Source organism: Centruroides vittatus, unplaced genomic scaffold, assembly GCF_030686945.1.
Source record: "Centruroides vittatus isolate TY-2023 unplaced genomic scaffold, ASM3068694v2 scaffold_712, whole genome shotgun sequence".
NCBI classification, from domain to species: Eukaryota; Metazoa; Arthropoda; class Arachnida; order Scorpiones; family Buthidae; genus Centruroides; species Centruroides vittatus.
The window spans coordinates 1,497,567-1,524,931 of record NW_027122715.1 but is presented as its reverse complement, the minus strand read 5'-3'; the positions used below and the strand labels follow the sequence as shown (position 1 = coordinate 1,524,931).

General features: G+C 28.8%; 1 protein-coding gene across 1 annotated transcript in view; it reads right to left on the bottom strand.

Moving 5' to 3' along the window:
- Positions 1–3,979: 3,979 nt before the first annotated feature.
- The window catches only part of LOC136989610 (serine/threonine-protein kinase D1-like), a 66,141-nt gene continuing 42,755 nt past the window's right edge, over positions 3,980–27,365 (bottom strand). The window contains exons 15-21 of the mRNA XM_067287828.1: positions 21,800–21,904; positions 19,171–19,269; positions 17,892–17,976; positions 9,961–10,036; positions 9,764–9,870; positions 9,599–9,684; positions 3,980–5,287 (exon numbers count right to left, since the gene is read on the bottom strand). Coding sequence (XP_067143929.1) covers positions 5,048–5,287; positions 9,599–9,684; positions 9,764–9,870; positions 9,961–10,036; positions 17,892–17,976; positions 19,171–19,269; positions 21,800–21,904 — 798 coding nt within the window. The 3' untranslated portion in view covers positions 3,980–5,047. The remainder of the gene's footprint in view (positions 5,288–9,598; positions 9,685–9,763; positions 9,871–9,960; positions 10,037–17,891; positions 17,977–19,170; positions 19,270–21,799; positions 21,905–27,365) is intronic.

The window sequence follows — 27,365 nt, the reverse complement described above, 5'->3', positions numbered from 1 at the left end:
TGCAACACTTGAAATCCTTTGACATTGAAGAATCTGTGTAACAGGTTACAGAAAAATTCTATAGGAGTCCGTGAAATTCGGAAGTTTACTGAATGTAGGCTAATAAAAAGAAACTTTTTAAGTTATCCTTTCTTTTACTGCTAACCACATTGCTGGTGTTTGAGAAAGATCATAAAGATCTTTCTCAAACACCAGTATAAAATAAGTATTATTATTAATTAGAGAAAATTATGCAGAATTACATTCATTAAAAGAAATTCATCAGAAATGATATACAAAGTTAATACTTTAGCTTACATTCCTTTAAATAATAATTGAGGATTAAAATATCCCAAATTTCTTAATAAATTACTATTAGGAAAAAGGTGGATATCCCTGGACAAAGGGTAGCAATGGACAGAGCTTTTTCTTCTTTCCTTTTATACATGGTGTCATCTATCATATGAAGATACCAAGCATATATGGCAATAGTAAAGCCATCTTTCTTCATAAGCATGCAACATAAAACATTGTCACAAGGCATCAAATAAGATTTTGCTTACAAAATCATTCAAAAATAAATATTTTTTATAATTAATTAATACTTAAAATCACATTAACTGCAGGGGACTAAATATTATATGTAAGCAGTAAAAGTTCATTTTCACCTAAGAATAAAGTAGTTTTCCACGTAGCCAGAAAATCTGAAAGCCATGTTTTCAGATAGCACCGGATACATATTTAGTAGATATTCTTGGACTGAGTTTGCTGAGGAAAAAATAGAAAAAAAGGGAATCAAGCAAAAACTGGAAAGAAACAAAGGAAATAATCATAGAATCTGAAATATAGAAATGAAAAGTGTGTTGAAACAGCTCCATTGTAGGATATTGTGACTTGCTGCATACGTATGCAGAGAGTCCTACAATGAAGTCTGGATTCAGTGTTACACCTGTAGAAGATGGGCTCATGAAGTGTGCGAGAATCTCAAAACAGGACTCAATTATGCATATGATATGTGATTATACTTTGTTAACCACTCTTTAAAAATATTTCATTTTATTAAGTTTAATTAATGAAAAAATAAAAATCCCATAAAAACTGCAATTGTATTAGTCCAGAAGTACTGTATACATTTAAAAAAATTAAGTTAAAACTTTATAACAGAAAACAAAAAAAAGCAGCAGATCTTATTTATTAATTTAGCAAAGTAAGAGGATGAATATACATCTCGCAGAGCCCTTAGATTCAAAAGGAAATTCTCTATGATTGTGGTGAAAAGAAAAACTTGAAAATTTTTGTGTCTGGGGCTATCCACCTTTCCCCTAATACCAAATTCTAAATGAGATATAAATAGTAATTGACTAAATGATTTTTATTTAATAAAATAAAATTGCTTTTATTTATTTCAAAATATTGCATTGATTATGAAATTTATAAGAAAAATTTTAAAATAATTTTATGATTTAACTAATTTGATACTCCTCAAATACTTACGAATTTATATTTTCTATAATTAATTATTATATTAAAAAATTTAATAAAACTTAACTTTACTTAAGAGATTTTAAAACGACAGGAAAACAAGATATACCGTATATTCATTAGCTATTAATTTATATATTTAACTATTATTTAATTAAAATGTTTGCAATTTCTAAAATTAATTCTATCAAAAATATTTAATTTTTAAACATCTACTTTCACAAGCTTTCATAATTACTGTAGAATAAACTTTCGTTACAAAAATATAGTAAAAGTTTTCCTAACAGTAAAATACTATAAAAAGATAAGAATAAAATAGTATTTAATTTCACCAATATTCTTTTTAAAATTTTTAAACTCAAATCAAATAAAAATACTAATTTACCAACAAAATTTCTTAATATACTCTTATTAACATTTCTCTATTAAATATAATAATAATATCAATTATACAGATCAACTTCATAACCTTACTTTAATAAGGTTATGAAGTTCATCTGTATAATTGGTAATTTTTAAAGTAAAATTTGATAAAAGAAAACCTTGATAATGTTTAAGCATTTGATATTTTATATTTCTTCCCGAAACAAAAATTATTTTGTTTTAGGAATAAATTAATTTATAAATTTATATAATAAAAATGATGTATTTTTCTTGCATTAAAAATATTCTATGGTTTTATTTTATAGCATATATAACAGGAGTGGCCAACTTTTGTGCACATAAGATCTACTTTTTATCGTAAAAATGTGTCGCGATCGACTTGTTGTCATAGGCATAGTCTAAGTGGTGAGGGGGAAGTGTGAAATACATACTATGTTTATACACTGTTTCAATATGAAGTGCACTCACTGCTTATGAGTCGAGTCATAACTGCATGCATACAGTTGCGTTCGGTTACAAATATAATGCATTAAGTCAAGACATCGCTAGCGATCGACCAAAATTGGCTTGGCGATCGACCGGCCGATCGCGATCGATTTGTTGGCCACCCGATATATAATATTAAAATTAAAATATCTGTAAAATAAAAAGGTTTCCGAATAAAAAAAAATTTTATGTAATCGTGTTTTCATTTCTTTTATCAATTCTACGCAATAAAAACCACAATTCTGAAAAATGATTAATTTACTTTAATTTTTAAAAATATAAGTGCAAATAGTTTTCTAGAAGCAATGCAACAATAAACCTAATTGCAACAGTTCCATAGTAATTCATATGTACAATTTGTAAGTCTCATGTAGTATGCCATCTTCATTTTATCAGATATCAATATGAGAGAGGTATTTAGTTATGCAAATAGCTGCTCTGAAAATAGAATTAATTTAACAGAAAAATTCATAGTATTTTCTACACCAATAATATTAATGCAGCTACCATTTGAGTAATAATTTATGCGAATGTTTATCATTTCATTTTAGCCATTTGCATTGTTTTCTTACTACATATGTTATACGTATGGTAAGAATATTTTTTTATAATGTGAACCATCAACAATCCTAGCTTATAAAAAGAAAAATTGATAAAAGAGATGTGTAAGTTATGAATTAATATACAACTTTATGCAAATATAACAATTCTTATCTTAAATAAACAAACTCAAAATGGATTTATCTATAAATGAATCCATAAAAAAAATTGCTTTTTGAATTTTTTAAAAATGGAAATATTATTATTAGATAAATAAGTTTTTAATATAGAAGACGTAACAAAATACAATTTTATTTTAAAAATATGTATAAAATTAATAGTCTTTACATTTATAGTAATAACAATAATGAATAAGAGAAAAACCAACTTAATCTATTTTTGTGTTTACTTATAATTTATTATTATTTTAAATTGTTTAGTAATAACAATGTACTAAATTTATTTCTCTTCTAAAATTTGTATAAGATTTAGTAAAGAAAAAAGATAACTTTATATATTTTGTCTTAATTTCTGAAAGCAAAGCTGCAAATATCAATAACACAATTCGAATATAGAATTAAAACACATAAAAATTTTTTAAATTTTACTAAGAGAAGGTATTCACTAAAATGCTGATTGTTGTGAAATTTGCATCATCGGCATATACCCTCATGAAAGTTGCATGCATCTATGCATCTTCTGGTGTACCAGCTCTTTATGTATTGATTCAATTATATTATAAAAATAAAAAGACTATTTTTAAAATTTTAAGTTTAACTTCCATATTAACAAAATTTTTTAAAAGCAATCATAATTTATTTTAAATTTTAAACATTTTTATTTAAAAAATTATGATGTGTTGCAGGAATCTTATTAAATTCAAAGTGTGTTTCTAATCCCAAAAGGTTGGGAAACACTGATATAAAGATTCAATTGCATATATATTGTTGCAAACATTAATTATAAGTTACTCAAAAAATAGAATTGCTAGTTACAAGGATGAACAAATAGATATTTAAAGTTTTAAACTTTTATAATGTTTATACAATATATAAAAATTTTGTTTTCTTCCAAGGACGTACTGATAATTTAATTGATATACAAGGTAGTCATAAAGTCTCTCTCTGATTACAAACATTTATTGTGCAAAAACTATGCTAGATATATGATATATATCATAATTTAGGCTAAATCCTATAATTTTGCTGCAATGCTGCATAGATTATAAACAGTCTGTGCAACATTATAGCAAATATTAAATGTTTGTAATCGGAGAAAGACTATGACCATCCTATATTATGTTGCTTTATTATACTATATAACAACTTTCATATTTATTAAATTGATATTTTCTCTTATTCCAAAGGTGTTATATATAAACTGTATAATACATGTACCGATCCTTTAAAATTATTTTATAAAGCTCTATATTTAGATAAAAATTTATGAAACAGGATTTATTAAAATATCTACTAGATTTGAACAAAAAATGTAAAATACTTTGTTTTATTAACATTCCTTTCAATAAATTTTGAGTAAAAAAGTGTTTATAATATATAAAAATAAAGTATATTTTATGGAATGCAAAAAATATAAAAATTAATTTTATAGTTTAATCATTTATAGAAGTTACTAGAAAAATTTTTCTAGATTTTATGATGATGGCATGAAACTAAAAATTCATCTGACATTATGAAATATATACATATTAAGACATATTATTTGTTTACATATATACACATACAATATATATTCCCATAACCAGTTACTGAATAAAATATGGAAGCAACCTCAACCTTAACAATGCCAATGCTTTTTTTTGTGATTTTACTAAAAATTAGGTTTTCCAAACTTGAATTTTATTTTATGACATGAAGGAATTATTATTTATAGCTGCATTTTTTTTTATAAAAATACCTTTGTCTTTTAGAAAATAAATTCTCTAAAACTTGTACCTTTTCTTCTGTGTTCCACAGTTGGAATGTAAATTGAGTAGATGTAGTAACATTTTAAACATGATTACAGTCAAAAATATGTAACAGATTTCTATTAAAAGATTTCAACAACTCTTCCAATGTTGCAATAAAACAAAATAAAGAAGTCTCTTCTATAGATATCACAGAATAGAACTGCTTCAAGTTTTGCATGTCAGTTTTATTGTATCTTTCTCATCTTTTTAAAGACGAATACGACCAAACATACCAGTGTTGTCTTCTTCTCGCCTAGACTGTGAACACGTTGTTAGACTATATGTTGGTGGAGGAGCATTATCTTCATTTTGTGTATGAGATATAGATGGAGGTAAATTATGTTCTCTACGATAGGCTTCCCAACGAGCATCATCAGATTCATGAGTTAAATATCTCCAGCCAACTTGATTTTCTAATTCTCTTAAATCACACCATGTTTGATAGTCCTGAAATTAAATATAAAATTATTATTGATTTCAACATTAAATTACACACAACCAAACCCTGTTATTATACAATCAAGTTATGCTAAATCTGCATTAATACAAAGTAGATGAAGATAGGCATTTCAAGGTTAATAAGTTCAGTTAATATATAATACAAAGCATGTCAAGCATCTGTAAATTCAATAACAATTATATTGCATCATATAATAATTATATACAGTATAAATAAATTACTACACTATTTCCAGCTTCTCCAAAATCACAGGAGCTAAAATGGAATGCACAATCCTAACCACTGCATGTTTTTTGACTGTTAACTACAACACTTATGATGTCAATGTTATCATTGTTGTCGGCAATTCAGGTATACATCATACCAACAGTGTTCACTCAAACCTGAAAAATCACACTTTCTTTTATACACTATGACAACACTGCTGACTAGTTAAGACAAATAATATGCACATTGGAAACTGGAAGTTAATATATTTATAATATCTTTAATTGAAAATTTTCAATTAAACATCTGCAGTTTTATGAAATAATTCTTATTTTAAGTTGCTTTAATAATAAAAATAACAAAACAATTACAATATTAAGTTCTAATTGTTTTTAATTTGAAAATTGCAAACTAAATGCTTGAAATGATAGGCATTCCAAAGAGCATTGTCATGAAATCATCTCAAATTTGAAGTTGCATATAGTGTTTTGCTGCTGAGTTCCAAAGTGCTTATTGAGTAGCACAAAAGCAAAAGAATGGCTGCTTCACTTAAAAAATTACTGTCTTTATCAAATAAAGGAGAACCTTTTTTGAAAAGTATCATTACAAGAAAAGAAGAAAGAGTTTACAATTTCACCCCAGACTACATGATATGAAACATTGTAATTCACCAGCTGACAAAAATTTTAAAAGTTCAACTGTCTTCATGAAAAATAGCTGCAACGATGTTCTGGGAGTGTTATGATTTCCTGCTATGTGAATTTCTCCTGCTAAACACAACTATTAACAGCAATGATTTTTTGCTAGCAAAAATAGTACTGGAAAAACTAAACATTTTCAAAATTGGTTAACCTGTTTTTAAATATCAAATGCCAAACTGGTTTCAAAACCACTTTGAATTCAATAGATTTAATGCTTTATTATTGCTTTTTATTAATATTAATTATTAGCCAAGATTTATGAATATGTCTGTATCACATATTATTTCTGCAGAAAGAAAATCAGCATTTCTTTAGTGTTGGTAACTGCTAGAAGCTAAGTATTTAACAAATAGCATTTGAAAACTTTAAAATTAATTAACACTAGTTTTCATGTGTTAAAGACAATAGATTTGTGTTGTGTGCAAATTGTAATGTTATACCAAAATTTTCTGTTAGTATTAGGTTGTTCAGAAAGTTCATAATGATATTTGATTGCTGACAGTTGTGACATTGGAAAATGAAAAAATTATTAGAATTTTAAGAATCAATGAATATTATGAAAAATGCATCTGTTACAAAAAATCCATTAAGATTATTTAAATTTCGTTTCATTTGTCCTATTGTTAAAATGGATACAAATAAGGTGCATTTCCTTCTATTAATATTAAAAATGCAAAAATGCAACATAAACAGTAAAAGAAATGTATGATGCTTATGGTGAGGTGCTGTCATAGACAACTGTTTGAAAGTGATTTGCTAAATTTAAAGCAGGCAATGTCAACCTTGAAGATGTCCACAATCAGGAAGACTAGTCATTATTGAAGAGGACAAGATCAAAACATTATTGGATAAAAACTCTTACCATACAACTTGAGAGACTGCAGACATAGTGAAGTCATCAAACAGTACTGTATTTCAACATCTAAAGAAACTTGGTTATATGAATTGTTATGACATTTAGATATCTCATGACTTAATGGAAAAAACTTATTGGATTACATCTCCATTTGCAATTCTCTTTAAAAATGAAATAAAAATACTCTCTTTCTGAAATATCTGGTCTCAGGTGATAAAAAGTGGATCATTTATTACAACAACCGAAAATAATTGTGGGGCAAAAACAATGAACCACCATTAAATACTTCAAAGGCTGGTCTTCATCTGAAGAAGGTCATGCTCATCATCTCGTGAGACTGGAAAGGAATCTTGTATTACCAATTACTTTCATAGAATCAAACAATTAATTCTGATAAATATTGTTCCCAACTGGATCAACTAAAGATGGCAATTGAAGACAAAGTCTGAAATGGCCAACATAAAAAACATCATGTTTCATTAAGATAATGCCAAACTGAATAGTTCTTTATAAACACACTAAAAATTATTGGAACTATGATGGAATGATTTACCCAACACCACACTCACCTGACCTTGTGCTATTGGAATACCATTTCTTTTCGGCCCTGTAGAATTCCCTTCATGATAAAAACTTTGACAGTTTGAAAGCTTGCAAAAACCACCATTTTTCATGGAAAAAACTGGAGTTCTGTATAGAGGGTATCATAAAGCTTCCCCATAGATGGCAACATGCTATTAAAAACAATGATTCTGCAGCAACCAATTCGGGAGTTTATTCAATCGCCACCAGAGGGAGTCCAGAGAAATATAAAGACCGGGTTCGAACATGTGCCCTTCACCTTTTTTTGACTTCTCGTCTCTGTGTGTGCAGCTATTTCGACAAGTGTAAACTTCAAACTTTTGTTGGCGAACACCGCCACAATTCACATATAATCAAATAAAGTGTGTTTTTAGTTTTAAAACCATTTCTGTTACTTCTCTTACCATATTTTTGCAGAATGATCAGCCTGCTGCATATAAACCGGGGAGACCAGCATACTGGAAACCCAGAGTTACTGGCATGCCAGTTAAACAGCAACTAAAATATAAAATTAATTGGATCTAACGAAACTTGTTAAAAATGTTTAAAAACCCATTCTTCAGAGTACAATAATATAATAATAATGTAATTTGACTGACTTAAAATCAGGAAAAGAGTTTGTTTATAAGACAATAAAACAATTAGTGGCTTATTGACATTAGTAGTTAGTCAGTGTACACTACACTGACCATCCACCTGAGCTTAAAAATAACACCTTCCTCTCAAATTTCACACAAAGCTGATATTAATGGATGTAAGTTGAAATAATTTATAGCAAGTTTCTTAAATTTAATATATTTATTTTTGTGTTTATGAATTGGATTACCATGAAATAAACATAAAAAAGCACTTTTGAAAATCAATGAGTATTTTTACATAGTTAGAAAGACAACAAAATGAAGAAATTAAATGTATTATTGAAGTTTTTGATGTAATGCTGACAGTTAATGTTGTTAATATGATGTTAGAATAAAAACGTGTTCATTTTTAACCTGACATAACTCATTTTTTAAATGCACCCTCCAAAAAGGGATGTATAACCTCACTTAAACAAGCATGCCAGCATTCCCCTGGGTGAACTGGCATGCTAGTTTTTACCATATGGAAATATCTGATTTTCTGGTCTCCCCAGATAGACTGACATGCCAGATAATCCACAAAAATACAATAAAATTGCTATAAATCTTCCAATCAACCTAATACTTTAGTTATGTGGAATCATCTTAAATAAAAGCACATTTTACTGCAAACTAAAAGTCAAAAGAAGAAAAAAATGATACTATAGTAATAATACTGATTTCATTGCCTGTTCAAAACCAGTCCCTGTGTTTTGCTAAAACTGCAATTTCTTGAAAACTGGTTAATCAGTTTTACTAAAAACCAATTTTATTGCCAGTATTAAAAGATCAAGACGATTATAAACTAGGACTTCTGCATGACAGAACATAATCTTAGAAATCAGACAAAAGCTTGATAGGAGATGCAGAAATGGAAAGTTCTGCAGGATACATCACATAGATTGATTTAGCCTATTACATTTTCACCTATTCAGCCCATTCAAGGACTTATCAAGAAAAAGATTTGAAGACCTAATATATTGCAAACCACAGTTTTGTAGTATCATGATGTATGGATAGGAAAAACTATTGGAAAGAATGTTTAAACTTATGAAATGCTGAGATAAATATCTGAATGCTTAGGAAACAATGTGGAAAAATAAACATTAGTATGTAGTGTTTTTTGAGTTTTTCAAAATTTTTTTAATATGTTGATGTAATTTTGATCTGTACCTTAATTATCAGACATCCCCCCTTGTATTTTTCTACAAAGTTTAAAGAAGAATAAATTTTTTCAAAACCTTCATAATATAATATCTGTGACCTTAGTTCAACACTTTTGTGAAGATTTTATGCTATACAAATGCTATTAAGATAACAAATTAATATATTTACCTGTAACCATGTATGGCAGAGTGATTTATCCACAGTATATCTTTTCCTTGTTTTAACCTGTAGCAAGTTGTTGATTAAATCAATTGCTAAGAAATAAATCAAAATCAGTTGTAATAGCAGTAACACAGAAATGAATTAAAACAATTTTGATATTAAAAAGACTACCTTCTGCAGATATTTCTTTCCAAGGATTGGGTGGATACATAAAAGCAGCATTTTGAATCTGATCATTTATATCTTCTTCTTCATTAAATGGAAAAGTACCACTTAAACTGAAATTAAACATGAATATTGATTCATTAAAATAATTATATATATATACACAGTACATACATATATTCCAAATAAAAAATTATAAATACCTAACATAAATAATGACTCCTACAGACCACATATCTAATGATCGATTGTAACCTTTATTTCTTAAAACTTCAGGAGCTAAACAAAGAAAATCAAGATAAAATTATTTTTGTATTTTAACTTTATAAACTTTTCTTTTTATATTTAGTTTTTCTTAACAACATAAGTTAGTGTGCAATGAAATTTGATTAGAGTGTTAATTAAATAATTTCTCCATACTTCAGTGATAAAAAAAATTAAATTCAAATTATTTATAAATTATAAATCATATGTATATATATACAAGATATTTAATAAGAATAAAAAATAATTTATATTTCATAAAAACAGAAAGCAATGTAAATAAGAAATACCATATATCTCTTGTTCTCTTCTCACAAATATTCATACTTTAACACAATGAAAAAGAAATATACTGTACGTATAGTTGGCAATATTTTTTGGTTTAAAATATAGTAGCTCAGCTAGATTTAATAAATTTGAGAAGAGATTGAATATTATAAACCAATAAAAGAAATTGTGATGGCAGTCTTAACATTTATTCAAATCATCTTTACATTTGAGTAATTTTATTTGAAAAATAAATAGCTAATAATTACAAGTGTCAACATTTTAATCTCATTGATTAACAGCATAAAAAACTAAAACGTAAAATATACAGAGGTAAAACTTTTGTATGTTTCATATTTGAAATGTGTACAAAATTACTTAATAAATTTGATCCTCATTTATACAAATTTTTTCTGAGTTCTGATATTCTTCTTTAAATAAACAAATAATTCAGTCTATGACGTCACATTATCTTAATCACAATCAGATATTGAAGAAAAGAAATTTAAAAAATTTTTGGATTCAAAAGGACAGAAAAGGAAATATATGTGGGTGCATGTGTTTGAGATAAAGGATGACTTGTTAATCTGTTTAAACATTAAATTGTTTATTGAGAGAGTGAAAGAGAGAGATTCCATTTTCATACCAAACCTGGTCAGTTGAAGTGTCACAATCACTCAAAAACTGAGTCAGTTTGTCTATACTAAAAGAGTTCCAAAAGAAGAAAGTTCAGGAAAATCTCCAAACAAAGGAATGTCCTGGATCCAGGAAGATCACAAAGGATGAGAGAACTTTCTCAACATCAGGGACACTGAAGAAAAGTACACATATACTAATTATGACAATGAAGTAAAAGAATCATCAAAGAAGAGCAGCAAGACTGATAGAAAATATCCAAATAAGTGCACAATGGGCTGGACAGAAACTGAAGGGGACCCCATGTCTTTGAAACACGAGTTTTTATAAATTGAGGCCATGGTCTTGAACTCTTATCCTTACATCTCAATTGGTCACTCACCTATTTCTAGGCAAAAATCTTCTTGGCCTTGCTTGTGAAAAGTATTGAAGCAACAATTAATTTAATGCTAAATTCAATCCTAATCAGATATTTTTGTTGACCTTAGGGTCTACATTGTATTAAAACCAGATGGTGTACATACCTCTAATTTACAGTCAAGGATATTAAGTTCAAATGTTATACATAAATTCCTACTGCAAATGTTGATCTGACAGGAACAAATAAATACATTCCTATTGTGACAGAATGTGAACAATTCAATTTTAAAAATATATTTACAAAATTACAGTATTTAGTAAGAGATGGAAAGGTGATTGTCTGGACATTCTCAAGTGAAGGATCCCTCTGCACTAATATTTCTAAAATAAGTCTTATTTGTTTATTAACATTAAAAATTAATCATTATTTTAAATGTTACAGTAAAAGAAACATCCAGAAAGTAAAATCATTTAATTATAATGTAAGAATAAGAAAACTAATTTCAACAAATCTGTACCACAAATATTACACGCATTAGCTTATTTTTTGACACAGTTATCACAGACATTAAGTTACTGTCAAATCAGTTTTTATGTCATACTGTTCTGCTGCTAGTCCATTCAAAAATCACTGACAATATCATTGACTTTATCAGATGTTCTTATGCATTTTCCCCTAAAAAACATTTGTTTTATAAAATCACTCAAACAAGATCCAAGCTGTATGCTGGATAGTAGGGTGGTGCTTAAAATAAGGGAAAAATAAATCACTTAGTTTTTTGTGGTCCTACTCTCCAGAACTATTCCAACTGTTCTCAAATTACTACATAAGAAATTTGAACTTGATATATTAATATTTAGAGGTAGCTCAATGACCACAAAGTTTATAAAAAAAGCGATTTATGACAAATGAAAACATACAAGACTGGTTTTAGTAAACCAAACTCGTTTCACTTTTTTGGACAATTACAGACAAATTAAATAGTCATGTAGACTATACAATATTCAAAAATTTAATGGATTACAAACCAAAATGCAACAAAAAAATTTTTAATCATCACAATTCACAAAATTTGAAATTTTCAGTACTATGTTCAATGTAACTTTATCAGTTTATTTTGGTAGAAACAGAGAATGTCTCTTACTTGCTGTCTGGATAATCTGATTCCAACTGCTCCCTCACTAGTTACTCTGTCTCCTTTACAGCTTACAGCTTGCATCTTCTTCTTCAGTATCTGTGCTGCTGCTTGAGGATATTATTCTGCTATTTCTTCACCATTTCTCTTCAAGTCTTCCATTCTACGTTTTCTGTTAAGCATCTGTTCCTGTCTTTGTGCTGATCATTTCTCCTTTGCAGCTAATTTTGCATCCACACCTACCATTAACCCTTTATGTCTTTTCTCATGCTCAGCTAATAAGAACTTATGATCCTCTGGAATTTTTATCATTTCGACTGCTCTAAGATGAGAAGTGTCAAAAAGTTAATCTAGTTTACTAACAAATTCAGCCCCATTTGTTTGCTGTGTTACAGATTGCCGCCTCTTGTTTTCCTTTAGCAAACACCATTCTTCAAATGTTCATTCTAGTTTAGTTATGCAGTTTCTTGGATCCATCATTGTCATTTCATAAAATATTGCCAGCTTTTTGACTGTAACAGCTGATGACTGTCTGATAGTTTGTTTCAGTTGAAGATGGTGATGTAAAAACAAACCAAGGATGGCAACTTGTTGCCAATTAATTCAGTTACTGTTTAACCAACGAGGTACACTTCAGTTTTAGATCTAGTTGCTGCTGCCGCCATATTTATTATTTAATAACTTTGCCGAAATGAACAAAAATGTATTATGTGATTTGCTTGAGCAGTTTCTGGATTATATAGTCTATGCATCTGATGATATCAGCAGTCCTTCAGCGATGTGCCTGAATTTGTCCATACAAACCAAATAGCCAATAGGTGCTGTAAGAAGTATGAGTCACTGAGAAAATCAACCAGAAATAGGGAAAAACATTTGCAGCATGACTTGATAATGTCAGTAAAATAAAGATCATGAGTCATGACAGAAATTAATTCTGTGCAAATGTCATGTAACTAATTTGCAATTAATTAAATGGTTTATTTATTGAAATGACCAACTACAGTTTTATAAACTGTTGTACTAAAATGGATACATTGCAATTGAAGTGTGTGATTGCTATACGCTCATCCTTAGTACTTGGAACCTATAAAACTTCAGTGACATTGAGCTACCAGTAAACATTCACCAGTGGAGTAGATTTTTGGCACAAATGTTTTCTATATATATTGGAACAGAAATAGAGGGTAGGAGGTTCACATTTACAAATTGTAAAAATAAGCTCTACCCTACTGGATAGTCAAAAATTTTCCAATGAAAAACTACTGAAGCAATTCCATATGACTGCAGCAGTTGAGATCACATGCTATCATGAATGAAAATAATTTCTGATGACAAAAGACCACATCATTTGTTTTGGAATGCACACTTTAGTCTCTTTAATGCTTCATAGTAAGCAGCAGTATTAACTATGATTCCTTGGAGCATGAACACTATTACCATAGCTTTCTGTGTAAACAAGTTTTGTTTGAATCTTCTTAAGTTTTGTTCTTGATCCAGTTTTATGCCATTGTATAGATTCTTTTGTTTTCTAGAGCAAAGTGTGACACCAAGGTTTCACTCACAGTTACAATGTGGTCCAGAAAAAAAAAAAAAAGTCATTTCTATCTTGTTGGAATACTCAAGAAATGTCAAAACTGCAGCCATGCAGTTTTTTGTGCTCCTCTGTCAACATTCTTAGAACAAACTTAGTGTAATCTTTTATATACTACAGGTGGTCAATCAAATCTTATGAACTAGAGAACATAAATTTCATGAATTTTTTCATTTATGGGGAAGTGCTAGTGTTTGTATTGATTGATCTTGGTTTTCAAGTCACCACCACAAACAAAAATCAGGTGAAATAATCTTTATCAAAAATGTTTGTTTTTGTTTATTGAACAATCACCACCATTTACATAAACTGAGTTTGTTTATCACACATTCACCATAAAATTTTAACTGGTCAAATGTTTCTGGCATTGAAAAACTGAATTACAAAACAACCTCAAAGATGGTAGATGATGCTCACATTCATATATGGTATACACCATATATGACTAAACCTTCAATACTGTCTTTTAATGTCCTTTTAACTAAGATATTGAGTGACTTTGTCATATCACAGTAGAATTGAGGCAGAGCTGGAAAGAAAGAAGTGATCTCTACACTTGTTAGGCACGGAAGAGGTGATCCTTGCACCTGACAGACGTGGACAAGTCAACTTTGCATTTGCTGCCATAAAAGAAGTGATCCTTGTACCTGCTGGCCACAGGAGTCACAATCCTTGGCTGACTAGGTATAGAGAGACGATCCTTGCACTTGCTGACATGAAGAGACTATCCAAGAACAAAGCAATCAATGGCCATTGCTTTGTTCTTGTGCTTTCTTCATTTTTGTGTTTATTTTCCATTAGGCACATGCAATGCTGTTTTTATTTTTGACCATTAGATCTAATTTCAGGTCAATTTATTAATTGACCCATAGGTCTAAATTCTGTTAGGCATGCTCAGCCAGATCAGAGAGAATAGACATTGTCAGTTTAACCCTTCTGTACATTTTTTTACATTTAAATAGACATACATTACATTTTTGAATTCCTCATAGAAATTAATGGAAAATGGCAAAGTTTTATCAAAATCGGCCCATTAAATTTTGAGAACAAACTTGCTCTATAGCAAAGCCCATAGATATGCTAGAAACCATGAAACATCACATGACAAAGTCACACAATTCATGCAATATCACTTTGTCATGTGCACTTGTGAAACAATCTTATATCTTGAAAAAAAGTCATAGACCCCATTTTTTACTGCATTTTTGGATTTCTCATCGCAATTAATGGAAAATGGCAAAGTTTAATCAAAATTAATCAAACAGATTTTGAAGAATGAACACAATTCTGTTAGCCTCATAAAAGAGACTTTGCTTCAAATATTTTAATTTCCATTCTTTGTCCAAAATTTCCTATGCTCATTTTCAATGATAAATCATTCACACTTAATTTTTCATTTAATTTTATTCTATCAATTTTTTCTTTAATGTTAAAAATATCTCAGAAATAATCACTTAAACAAATTTACAAAGCAAACCTAATAATTTCTAAAACAAAGTTTTATTGATGATCATTAAAGGGTTTTGAAATTAATATAGGTGATACTGTGACTTCAACTGACATTTCATTTTTTATTTAAAACTTAAATTAAGTTTTAAATAAAAAATTAAATTAATTTTAGAGAAGTATTATTCAAACTATTAACAGCAAAATTTTTATTATAAATATTTTTGGCTTTGACCAAGGGTTTGTTCAATTAGGATAAATGACTACTTTTATGTCAATTTGACACCAATTTTTAAACTTGATTATTATAAAACTGAAGAGATGACATCAAAGAGATAATACAAACACAGATCTAGTTTTCATAATAATAAATCAAATAATATCAAATTAGTGACTGTCCATTATTATAAGATTTAGTAGCCACATCTGTTATTCAGAATGACCACATTAAGAAGCAAAATATTTATGGAAGTTAATATAAAATATCATAAGACAATTTTTATGTCAGTTATTAAAAGATGTCTGTTAAGGAAAATTCCATTGTATAAATATACTAATGAATTAATTAAATTATCACAAGTTATGTTTATTGCAGTGAAGAACTTTAATAAATGCAATTTCTGATTAATCTTCATCAATTGTATAACTTAGCTTTTATCAGCATAACTTTTTATTTTCAAAATTAAAAGAAAAACTCAAGCATATTCTGAGTGTAAAAGAGTATAAATAGAGCTGCAATGATCTTGAAAAAGAAACAGACAAGTATTTCTATGCACGATTCATGAAATGAAAAAATGCAGACAATAAACTTTCAAAAATAATCACAGTTTATGATATACATTTTAAATGGTTTACTCATATTTACAAACTTTCATAATGACACTTGTATTAATTAATTTTTTAATCTTTTAATGTAATTTGGAATCAGTTTTATGATTACTACATATTAGAAAACTAAATTTCATGTTACACTTTCATATTCATGATGTAAGAAAGTAATTAACTGGACATTAAGTCTTTTTATAATAATAATCTTTTTGCAATTCTATGATGATATTCTAATTTTATATAATGATTACATTATAATTCTAGGTACTATTTCTATAATTCTACTTCATTCATCATTATGCAATCTTTTCATTAAAAAAAAAAACATTTTGAAAACTTTTAAATCATAATTTATAAAACTGTCTAAAAACTAAACTACAAAATAACTATTTATTAATCAATTTTAGTTTAATATACCAATACATGTTTCATGCTAATTAATTCTATTGTTATTACAATAAAGAAGCAAGTTATCATGTTGTAATTGAGATTAACTAACAATAAAATTAAAAAAGATATATTTGTGATATTAATATATACATTTTTACGTGTGTTATCTTAATACAATAGTAAGTAATCTTTTGTAACATGTTATAAATACAGTGGTACCTTGGTACTCGAACATAATCCGTTCCAGAAAGAGGTTCGAGTACCAATATGTTCGGACTCCAAATCATTTTTTCCCATTACAAATAATGTAAAATGGATTAATGCGTTCCAATCCCCAGTTGATTCGCTAGTATTTTTTTTATTGTTTCTTTATTCTTTAAAATAGTCAATATTGTCGACTTAGCCATAGAATATTGGACAGCAAGATCTGAAACACGCACTCCATTTTCGTGTTTAGCAATGATTTCTTTTTTCAGTTCGATTGTTGTTCTCACTGTTTTCCTTTTCACTTGACCACTTTCACTTTTATTCTTCTTGGGACCCATGTTTAAGGGCTAATAAATCAAAAGAAAAGGATGCTAATCCAAAAAATATAGCACAGCGTAAGTTAATGTGCATACGAAACAATGACTGTCTCGTAAAGACCAACAACTGCCGTATTATCGGGCTAGCAAATGGCTATAGTAATATTAATAATTTAAGATAATTTGGTACTAGAGTTAGGCGTTAGGCGTCATCTCTTGCTAAATTTAATAATTAGAATTTTAATTAAACAATTTAAATAAATTTAGGCCTAACTGGACTGTCTCGTAACTGACGCCGCTGCCGTGGCGTCGGCGTCAACTTGGCGGGCTTTCCCGTTTGAGTACCAAAATTTTGTTCGGGAACAGGGGCATTTTTTTTTCGAAACTTTTGGTTGAGTACCGATTTGTTCGAGCTCCGAAACGTTCGAGTACCGAGGTATGACTGTATGCATTAATCTTCTGCTACTTAAACAAAATATTCAATTATTTGCAATCTTACGTTTTCAGCTTATAGTCAGTCTATATTTCCTTTTTCATTTTTTTTTTGTTTGTTATTTTAAATTAGCTTTTATAATAATATTTATTCAAATAAACTTGGTTTCTAATTTAAACATTATTATTTTCAATTCAGTTGCAAATAATTTAAAAATTAAATTACTTAATAGATTAAGCATAATTTTAAAATAATTTACCAAGGTAAGCAGGTGTACCAACAACAGATCTGCGAAATGATCGTTCTCCAATAATACGAGCAAATCCAAAATCACATAATTTTACCTATAAAAAATTACCCATCAGAAATTATTTAAAATTAAATTTAATTATTATAAATAAAAAGATTTATATTATAATACTGCAAATGTTTAAAAATTAAGCAAAACAATTAAAATTCTATGGATGATTATGTAAAACAAATTACTATTGTTTATACTAAATTTCAATATATAACCTGTAGCAAATTACTTTTTGAAGCAGTTGACTAATACTAAGGCTTTTTAAAAGTCTATTTTCAGTATTAGTATCTACTAAATTGCTATTTTGAAATTTTAAGTCCATTTTTTTTGCCTACCTAATTTTATTATTTTTAGTGCCTAGATGTTTTAACCTTATTTATGATATATCTTAAATGCAAATTTAAACAAAATAATTGTAAGTAATATTAAGAAAATATTTCATTTTATTTGGTATTAAGTTCATATAAAATATGAATAAAATTATATAAATGTAAATAATCATCATAAATCTATTGTTTTTTGTGAAAAATGTGAAAGTGCATTTTACACTAACAATTACAAATAAGAACTTACATCTAATAATTATTTTAAAAAAACTGCAATGTAGAATAATATTAAGCAAATTACATGTTTAAAAAAAATATTTACTGTATTTTTATACATTCTGTGCTGAACACAAGAAATTAGTATCATCTAAGAATTATCTAAAATTGAAGCACATACAATAATATCATTGGAAAGATAGAATATTTCAAATGTTTTTATTAAAATGATATGAAACAGTTTTAAAAGATTTTCTCTTTGGCTCTGAGCACATACTTTGAAGTAAAATTTCTCTACATCCACCTAAGTATCTACAAATTTAATCAATTTATCTTTGTTTTCATCTATTATTTATAGTCTATATTTATATTTATAATTTGATTTATTAATTAATAAGCAATCCTCAGCATAACACTGCTGCAGCTTTCATTCAGAGCTTTTATCCTTTGATACCAAATTTCTAGCGTTCATATTCATTTACAATGTAAAATAAAGATAAAAACTATCATTTCGATGCAATCAACAAGACTTTTGATTTAAAGGATGAAAAGCGTGTATTAGAACATTATTTTAATGAAATAGTTAAAATGTAAGTTTTTAATTATACATATATAATTAAAACTACATATTAAAACATATATATATATATATATATATAACTGTATAAGAAAAAATATTAAAAACAAAAATTTACCTGTGGAAAATCAGAATCAGATGATAACAAAACATTTTCAGGTTTTAGGTCACAATGAACAATATTTTCAGAATGTAGATGTTTCAATGCAATTAAAATCTTTAAAAAATAAAATTAGTTAGTATTTAAAAAAATTTTTCAAACTAACAATGTTTAAAAATATACATTTAAGAATTAAAAGTGCTTTAACTTTTTCTAGTAAAAGGTAAAAACAAACCATTTAAATTTTAAAGAAAATCAAAACATATTATAGAGATGGTAGTGGAGTGTACACTACATAGCATACATTCTAGTGTCTAGTAGTATATCTAACTGGGATTGAGGCATAACCACAGAATAAGCTACTATTATGATTATGTGTTGCTTACAAATGTATCTATGTTTGAGAATTTCCTGTGTTTAGTATAGTGTCTTTCTGTGTTGTTGTGAAGCCCCAATGTTTTTAGACTTTTGTGTAGTAAATGAGGCATGATGCTTTGCAAGAAAGAACTGAAAAATCTGGTGTGTATCAAATCCCATTAAAACATGCACTCTCAGGAGAGGAAACAACAAGCTACATAGGGGCCATGGCTAAAATGCTAAGCTCTCACATCCTAGAACATCAGGAGGACATTAGAAACAATAGACCATCAACCAAATTAGCTAAAAAAAAGTGCTTGACAAAGATTATCTTCCCCTCTGGGCCCAAACCAAATTACTCAAATGGTGAAACAATTGTAAAGAATTGTTCATATGGAAAAACCTATACATTGCAGCCATAACACGATGCAACACACCAACTCTTGGAATTCCACAATTGTGGATAACTTTATTCAAGCAATTTAATTTATAACTCAAATTTCTCTTTTATTGCATTGCTCATACCATTCACTCAATTGCATATTTAATATATTTGAGGATATAATAACATTCATAATGCTTTTCACACTTTAGAACATCTTTTATTTTAAATTTCAAGTTTCGTATTCCATTCACGCACACCATTTATTTTCCCAAGTTGGTTCAAAAGCTAATTGTTTGAAAAATATTTGTATTCGATAATCGCATGAAGATAGTAGCTTTAGACTACTGAAAGTAATTGTGAGCACCTTTGTGCTCTAAATAGTTGCAAACCATAATGCCACAACACTTAAGTGTATTTATTTTACTAAGAATAATTTTGGATACAATAATGGTGCCTATGATACATTTGTAAAGGGATAGAGCCATTGCTCCCATGTAGTGCCATTTCTTGTTGAATCTGCTGTTTATAATGGAGAAAGAATATACTCCAGATGAATTGTGTGTTGATAAGGTCTTTGGCATTCAATAAAAAAAAAAAAAAAGATACATTTGGGAACCCTCATATAAAAGATACTAAGTTGGTTTGTTCTTGCAATTTGTTTGTATACCCTAGAAAGATGTTGGGTAAATCTGACAGCTTTGAGTTTTAGATGATGAACCAATGAAATGATTGCTCCAAGCATTTTTAAAGTGACATTCAAATTTTCATAATGATGTTTGACTGGCTTTAACCTAAAGATGACAATTTAAAAATCATTGAAAGCATTTGTTTTTTCATTAGTTTTAGTAAGTATAATTTGTGCTGAATATTTTGGTATATTTAAATTGTTTACATTATATATTTGTGAATTTTTACAATCATCATCCTTGGCAATTTTATCAAATGTATATAATATTTTTTATTTCTGTCACATCGCTAGAGGAAACTTTTTATAACATTTTGTATATTGAGGTTGATAAATAGCTACTAAATAAAGACTCTGCCAATAGACTTATTTCATGAGGCATGAAAAAAGAACATAAGAAGACTATTGTGTAGTCTTTTATATTATCTATTGGTGTTATGTTGTTTTTAGTGTATTGTGTCAGCCTAACTAACTATAATAGAACACCTTAATTAAGGTGTTCTATTATAGTTGTTTAATTGCTGAGCTCTTTTAATGATATAGCCTAACTAACTGTCATCTAATGTTATTTATTTGTGTTTCTAGTCTTCTCTATCAAGCAAACTTATAATTTGTATGTGCTTACATTATGCTTGTTTGATATTGTACTTTAAGACTACATTGAATGCAGTAGTATAAACTAATTATGTATACCTGAAAGTATTAATTCTGGTTATGTTTTGTTAACAAGTGTGCATTTAGTAGTATAGTTTTTTTGTTTTGATGTGTGTATTTTGGGAATTTGTTGTATCTATGTAGGTCTAGACCTCTGTATTTAGTGAATGTTTCTTTGGATAAATTTGTGAGTATGCTAATTTTGAATTCTGTGTCTATAGTGTCCTTAGATTGTATTTATTACATTTGTTTACATTAGTGCATGTTATGCTACATATGTTTGAGTGAGTGACTGTTGAAGCATTGTCACTGAGATCAGCCACTTGACATGGGAACAGATGTTGTTTAGCAGCACCAACTCTAAATCAGAAGCTGGATGCAATCTTTGCTTCATTTCACCCCATAGATCTTACTGGCTTGAGTGGCCCTATTGGAAGCTTATGGTGCCACTAGCATTGCTCTATAGTTTATTGGAACTACTAAATCTTTCTCACTGGTTACTAGTTAGAAAGATGTTATTATTGTCTAAATTCAAAAAAAATTATTATAATAAACTATCACAATACCTGATATATAAGAAACTTTGTAATCCGTTCTGATAATCGTCCCATTTCATTTGATAAAATCATTTCAAGCATATCACCTTTTAATTTTTCCATAACTACAAAAATCTGAAATAAAATTATAATAAAATATAAATGAAAATAAGCAAATAATTATATACAAATTAATAAAATATGTATTATTAAACAAATACACATCACTTATATATAAATGCAACATTTACAGAATATGGTTTTTGTTCTAACACTGCTATGTGAGAATTTCTGCAATTTCTCTAACACAATATTTGAGCTTTTATGCAGGAAAAACTTTGCTATCATGTTGGATGTAATTTTTCAACATTTTTATCCTTTTTTGTGCATCCCCACTATTAATCTGTTAGCACTTGTAGAAAAAATTATTGGAGAAATTTTGTTACGTTCTGTGTTATTCAATTTGTGCTTGTTTCACACTTAAAAATTACAACTTCAAAATACAGTCAAACCTGTTTTTATGCGGTGGATAGGAACCGCATAAAAAAAAAAGCATAAAAAAAATTGCACGAAACTTCACGAGGGGCTATAAAAAATAGTTTTCGCAACACAATTAAAAAAATATTTTTTTTTTTATGCGGTCAACAGGGACCGCATAAAAAAAGTCTCACATAGAAAATAACTCAAAACCGTACGAAATAGAATTTATTGACAACAGATGTCAGCACTTGACTGCATCGTCTCATCAATCGTCTGTTTTACATATTTTTGTCCAGGTGGTGTTTTGTTGACTTAAAAAAATAAATTATTTCATTTTTCGCATATTCCTGCAATAATATTACTATAATAAGTTCATTTATGCTATAATAAGTTTATTTAGCTATAATAAGTCAACGTGAGACATGACGAATCGCACGAGACTAGTCGCAAACTATACCGCACAAATAAAAATCGCACATAAAAAGACCGCATAAAAACAGGTTTGACTGTATGCAATCTATAATTTTTTTAAGTTTTTGTACAGTTATTTTGATTTTTATTTGATCAATTTTAAATTTCTCCAGGTATTTATGACTATACTTTGTTCTTAAAAACTAAATCAAATTAATATTAGAAAAATATATGGCTAGAACTGGTTCATTTAGGAAGTATAATTAAACCAACAGAAAATTAAATCAGTGTAATAGTAGAACTTAAAACAATAGGAAGGGAAAAATATTCAGGTTCTTAGTCCTGTATAATATAGCTTTGCACCATCTGAGATTCTATAGAAACCTATCTCTCATGTTATACAAGACTAATCTGCTGTATTCATAAATAACTACAGTAAAACTTCTCTAACAGGCAGGAAAAAAACTTTCAGTTAAAGACAATTCAAGTTATAGAACAATACAGTAAAAAATGCTGATTCTAAATAGATCTGCATTTTTACCTCTCTTACATTATATAAACAATCTTTGATAGTTTTATTGTTTTAAACAGCCCATGTAACACCTTTCAGCAAAACATTCAATGTAACGAATGAAATTGAACAGTTTTACAGGGCAAAATCTTGTTGAGATAAAGCAAAAGGACTCCTCACTTTGGTCTGAAAATTGGTGTTTGAGAATAGATACAACTAACTGTCTGAAAACTTCATGAAAATCCAATAAGATCACTTTGGATAGAATAAATATCAAAATTTGAGTTAGAAAAATTGAAAGTAACATAAATCAGTGTAAGGGACCATGAAAAACTTTGAAGCACATAGTAGGTCTCAAAGGAATAGCATAGGGATTTAACATCTCCAACTCAAATTTCTTAACTTGAGTTTTCTTTTAGTTACAGATGTTTGGGTTAAAGAAGTTTTACTGTAATTAATATTTAATCTCACTTTCCTATTCATAAAGACAGTGAAGAACTAAACCAATTATTAAGATGCACAAATACTATAGTTTGATTTATTAAACAATAGTTTAATATTAATATTCTCTTAATTAAATAATATAATTAAAAATTACATTACCAACAAAAATTTTTTTTTATACCTCTCGCATTAAAATAGGTAATACTTATAGGAAAAAAATCCATCCAATTTCAAAAATCACTTCAGATATTCCTATCATGCAAGGATCAAAAGATATTCGACATATTTTTGTATAAACAGTACACACAAAGAATAGATTACAGATATAGTACATGTGCTATATCTATATTCTATCTTTTGTGTGTACTGTTTATACACACAAAATGATTTTAACACATTTATACACATTAAAATGATTTTAATGTGTATAAATGTGTATTAAAATGATTTTACTGTCCACATTAAAATGATTTTCACATTTACATGTGAAAATCATTTTACTGTGGTTTTGTTTCTTTATTTACACCACTTTCAGCATTGACAGATATATCAGGATTGGAATGAACATTTTTACATGGAATCTAAAATATGTTTTGACCCCATAAGAAATCAAAAGCTTTGCACCAAAAGCAACTGTTGAACAAGTTGAATATGGCCTTTACTCATAATATTTATTTGTATCTAAGTTTTATAACACAGAGTAAAATGAAAATACAATAAAATAAAAGATGCACAGGATTAAATTGTTGGAAGAATCTCAACAAACTGTTCCAAAACCTAGCAACAAATTTCAGGTCTGGTTTAAAGTGCTTTTAAACAATACATTCAGTTTGAGTTTGCTATGTATCAGTTTCATGTTTCAGCTGCTTGTTTTACTTCACTGAAAGTGCTTATTGTGATATTCCTAATATTCATAGTGTTACATCAACTATTTTACATTGGTAAATGTATAAATAACAGATTACAGGCTTCAATATCTGTAAACTGACATAATATGACATTTTCTTAATGATTTTCAAAATGTAGGCATCAGAATTGATAAGAATCCATCTTTATTTCCTCAGAGATGTTTTGTTATTTCTATGATACTGTCATTACTAAATGAATATATAATAAAATTATTTGATCTACATGGATGATGTGAGGGTCAGAAGCCCCCGGTCTCCCCCCTTTTATTTCTATAAGATTTAAGTAAAAATTTACTTTATTTAATTATTTATTTAAATAATTCTTGCTAAGATGTGTTTTAACCAAGAAGGATGTGTGGACAGAAACCATCTGATAACGGCATGATGTCATTTGTCCCCCCTTCGCATAGCAACTGTTAAAATTATGTTTGAAAGGTCCTAATTTTTATACAGTTTGTTGATAGATAAAATTCTAATCAAAGCGTTATATTTATTTGGATGTAAGAGGACCATAAATATATTAAATTTGCAAATTAAGAAAGGAGAGGATTTCATCCCCCTTTTGTAAAAGGAAATGGAGTTCTGTTTTTAAGATCCTTATCAATGACAAAACTGTTTGACATCAATTGTCTTACCCCTTTGTTTTATCCCTGTTATGATGTAAATTTGAAAGGTTTTGATTGGGTAAAGCAGAATAATATTAATCGAAATTCACATCTAAATTGGGAAGTCCACTATAAGTCTTCGTTGTAAACACATCAAGAAAAGGGTTCTCCAATATAGACCAGGAGCTCATCAATAGTTCCGCAAGAAAATAATTATGAATTAAGTCCTAATTTATATAAGTGCCTAATTATTAAGTGGAAGAATCAAGACTTATATTTTGTGTGCCATAGAAAATGTCATAGATTCATCAAATCATGAGGTATATGATCATAGATTATTTTGTGAACTCTCTCTCTCTCAGTTGATAGGAAATAGATTTAAGATACAGGGTTCTTACTCAAATTCTTGTTTTGAATTCCCTGACTTTCCCTGACCAACTTTGTCCAAATTCCCTGACCCTCACATTTCTTACAGTGTGGAATATCGACATAATGAAACAGCATTTTATTTACCGTGAACATTGATTGAGTATATCTATCCCTCTTTTTGCACAGTTGATATGTTTCAAAGACTGCCACATTAAAAACATACAGTACATACTGGTACATCCTGTGGAAAAATGTTTGATAGAATCCAAAACTTCAATGTAATGAAAAAATAAGCAACAAATGAAACATGAGCTTTTTATTTTATCATTACTGTAGGGATCGCAAAAACGCGTAAAAATGGTGAATAATTATAAAGTTCCGAAGTCGGAAAGTTTCGAGAGTCAAACCGTGTCAGGAACATGTGTTGGTGATGTAAACCAGACACGAAAGAAACTCTCCCAAACTTATCCTAAAACAAACGCAACACGATAATGAACGACCGAGGGGATGTCAACCGAGAGAGAGGGAGCTTTGTCCAGGTGCTCGTGTACGAGTGTCGGAAACGGGAAACAGAGGGGGGTAAATGGCCACCGAAGCATCTGGCGGACCGCGTGAGGTCAAAAACGTCAAAGAGAGGACCATAACGGCCGGAATATACGAGCACGAACTTCAAAGACTCCGTCAACACCTCTCGGAACTCTCCCGACCCAGATCGGTCTCCGGTTCGCATAGAAACAAAAGAAATGACCAATCGGGGTAAGGGAGAGGAAGAATAGAACCAATCAAAAGGGTGAAATTCAGGGGGGAAACTCCTATAAAACTCCCGAGTCGCAAGGTCAAGGTGTGGACCCTCCTTCCGTCGTTCTTGGAAGAAGTGCAGCAGTTCTCCTCTGGACCAGTGTTACCTCATAGACGCCAGAACCTACGTCCGCCAGCTGGTGACCCCCGTCCAAGCCACACGTCCAGTGCAATAGACAGTTCGTCATTCCAGCCCCGGGCACGCATCTTCGGAAGACGACCGCATCCGACTACCGACAACTGGAGATCTCTATCACCATAAGAGTCGATCTAGATCGCAATTTGTACCAATAATATGTAAGTTAACTTAGTAGTTAGAATAAACGGTTTTGTGTAAGACACTTGTCATCTTTGTCTCCTACCGCCACCACCCACATACGTTTTCGACCCTAGGTTTTCCTGACGCGTGATTAACTGTTTTCCCCTGGAAGTCGGCGGCCTTACATTACTTATCATTATTATTTGTATGTAAATCTAGTAAATACAAGATAGCATAAAATCAACAAACGGTATTTGATATACAGTACAAATAGTACTGTACTGTGCTTAAAATGAACTCTCGACTTAGAAACACATAATTTTAAAACCAATCTTTCAACAAAAAAAGTAACTTTTTTTTTTAAACAGCAACATAATTTTAACAAAAAGTTAAATTTAAAAATTTTTGAATAAAGCATTTTTTCCCTAAAAAAATTGATTATGTAAAAAAAGAATTAGTTTTCTTTTGTCAACCACATTATATACAATCTATTTTTACACAATTTTGAAATAAAGAGGGATAGGTGTAAGTTTATAGTATAGCTTCTCTAACAAATGTATCTAATTTATTGTAAAATCTTTTTATTTTTACAAAATGGACAATCAAAATACAGAGAAACTTCTTAGTATTAATTGTCTTTTTTTTAAAATACAGATAATTAGAAAATAAAAAATTAATTACAATTCACAAAATAGAAGAACTATTAATGTAGTTTTAGCTTTTTCTCCTCAAGTGTATTTATTTTCATTTCAATCTCTTTTTCTTCCTTTTCATGATCTTATCTTAACATTTTCTTGTGTTGTTTTAAATC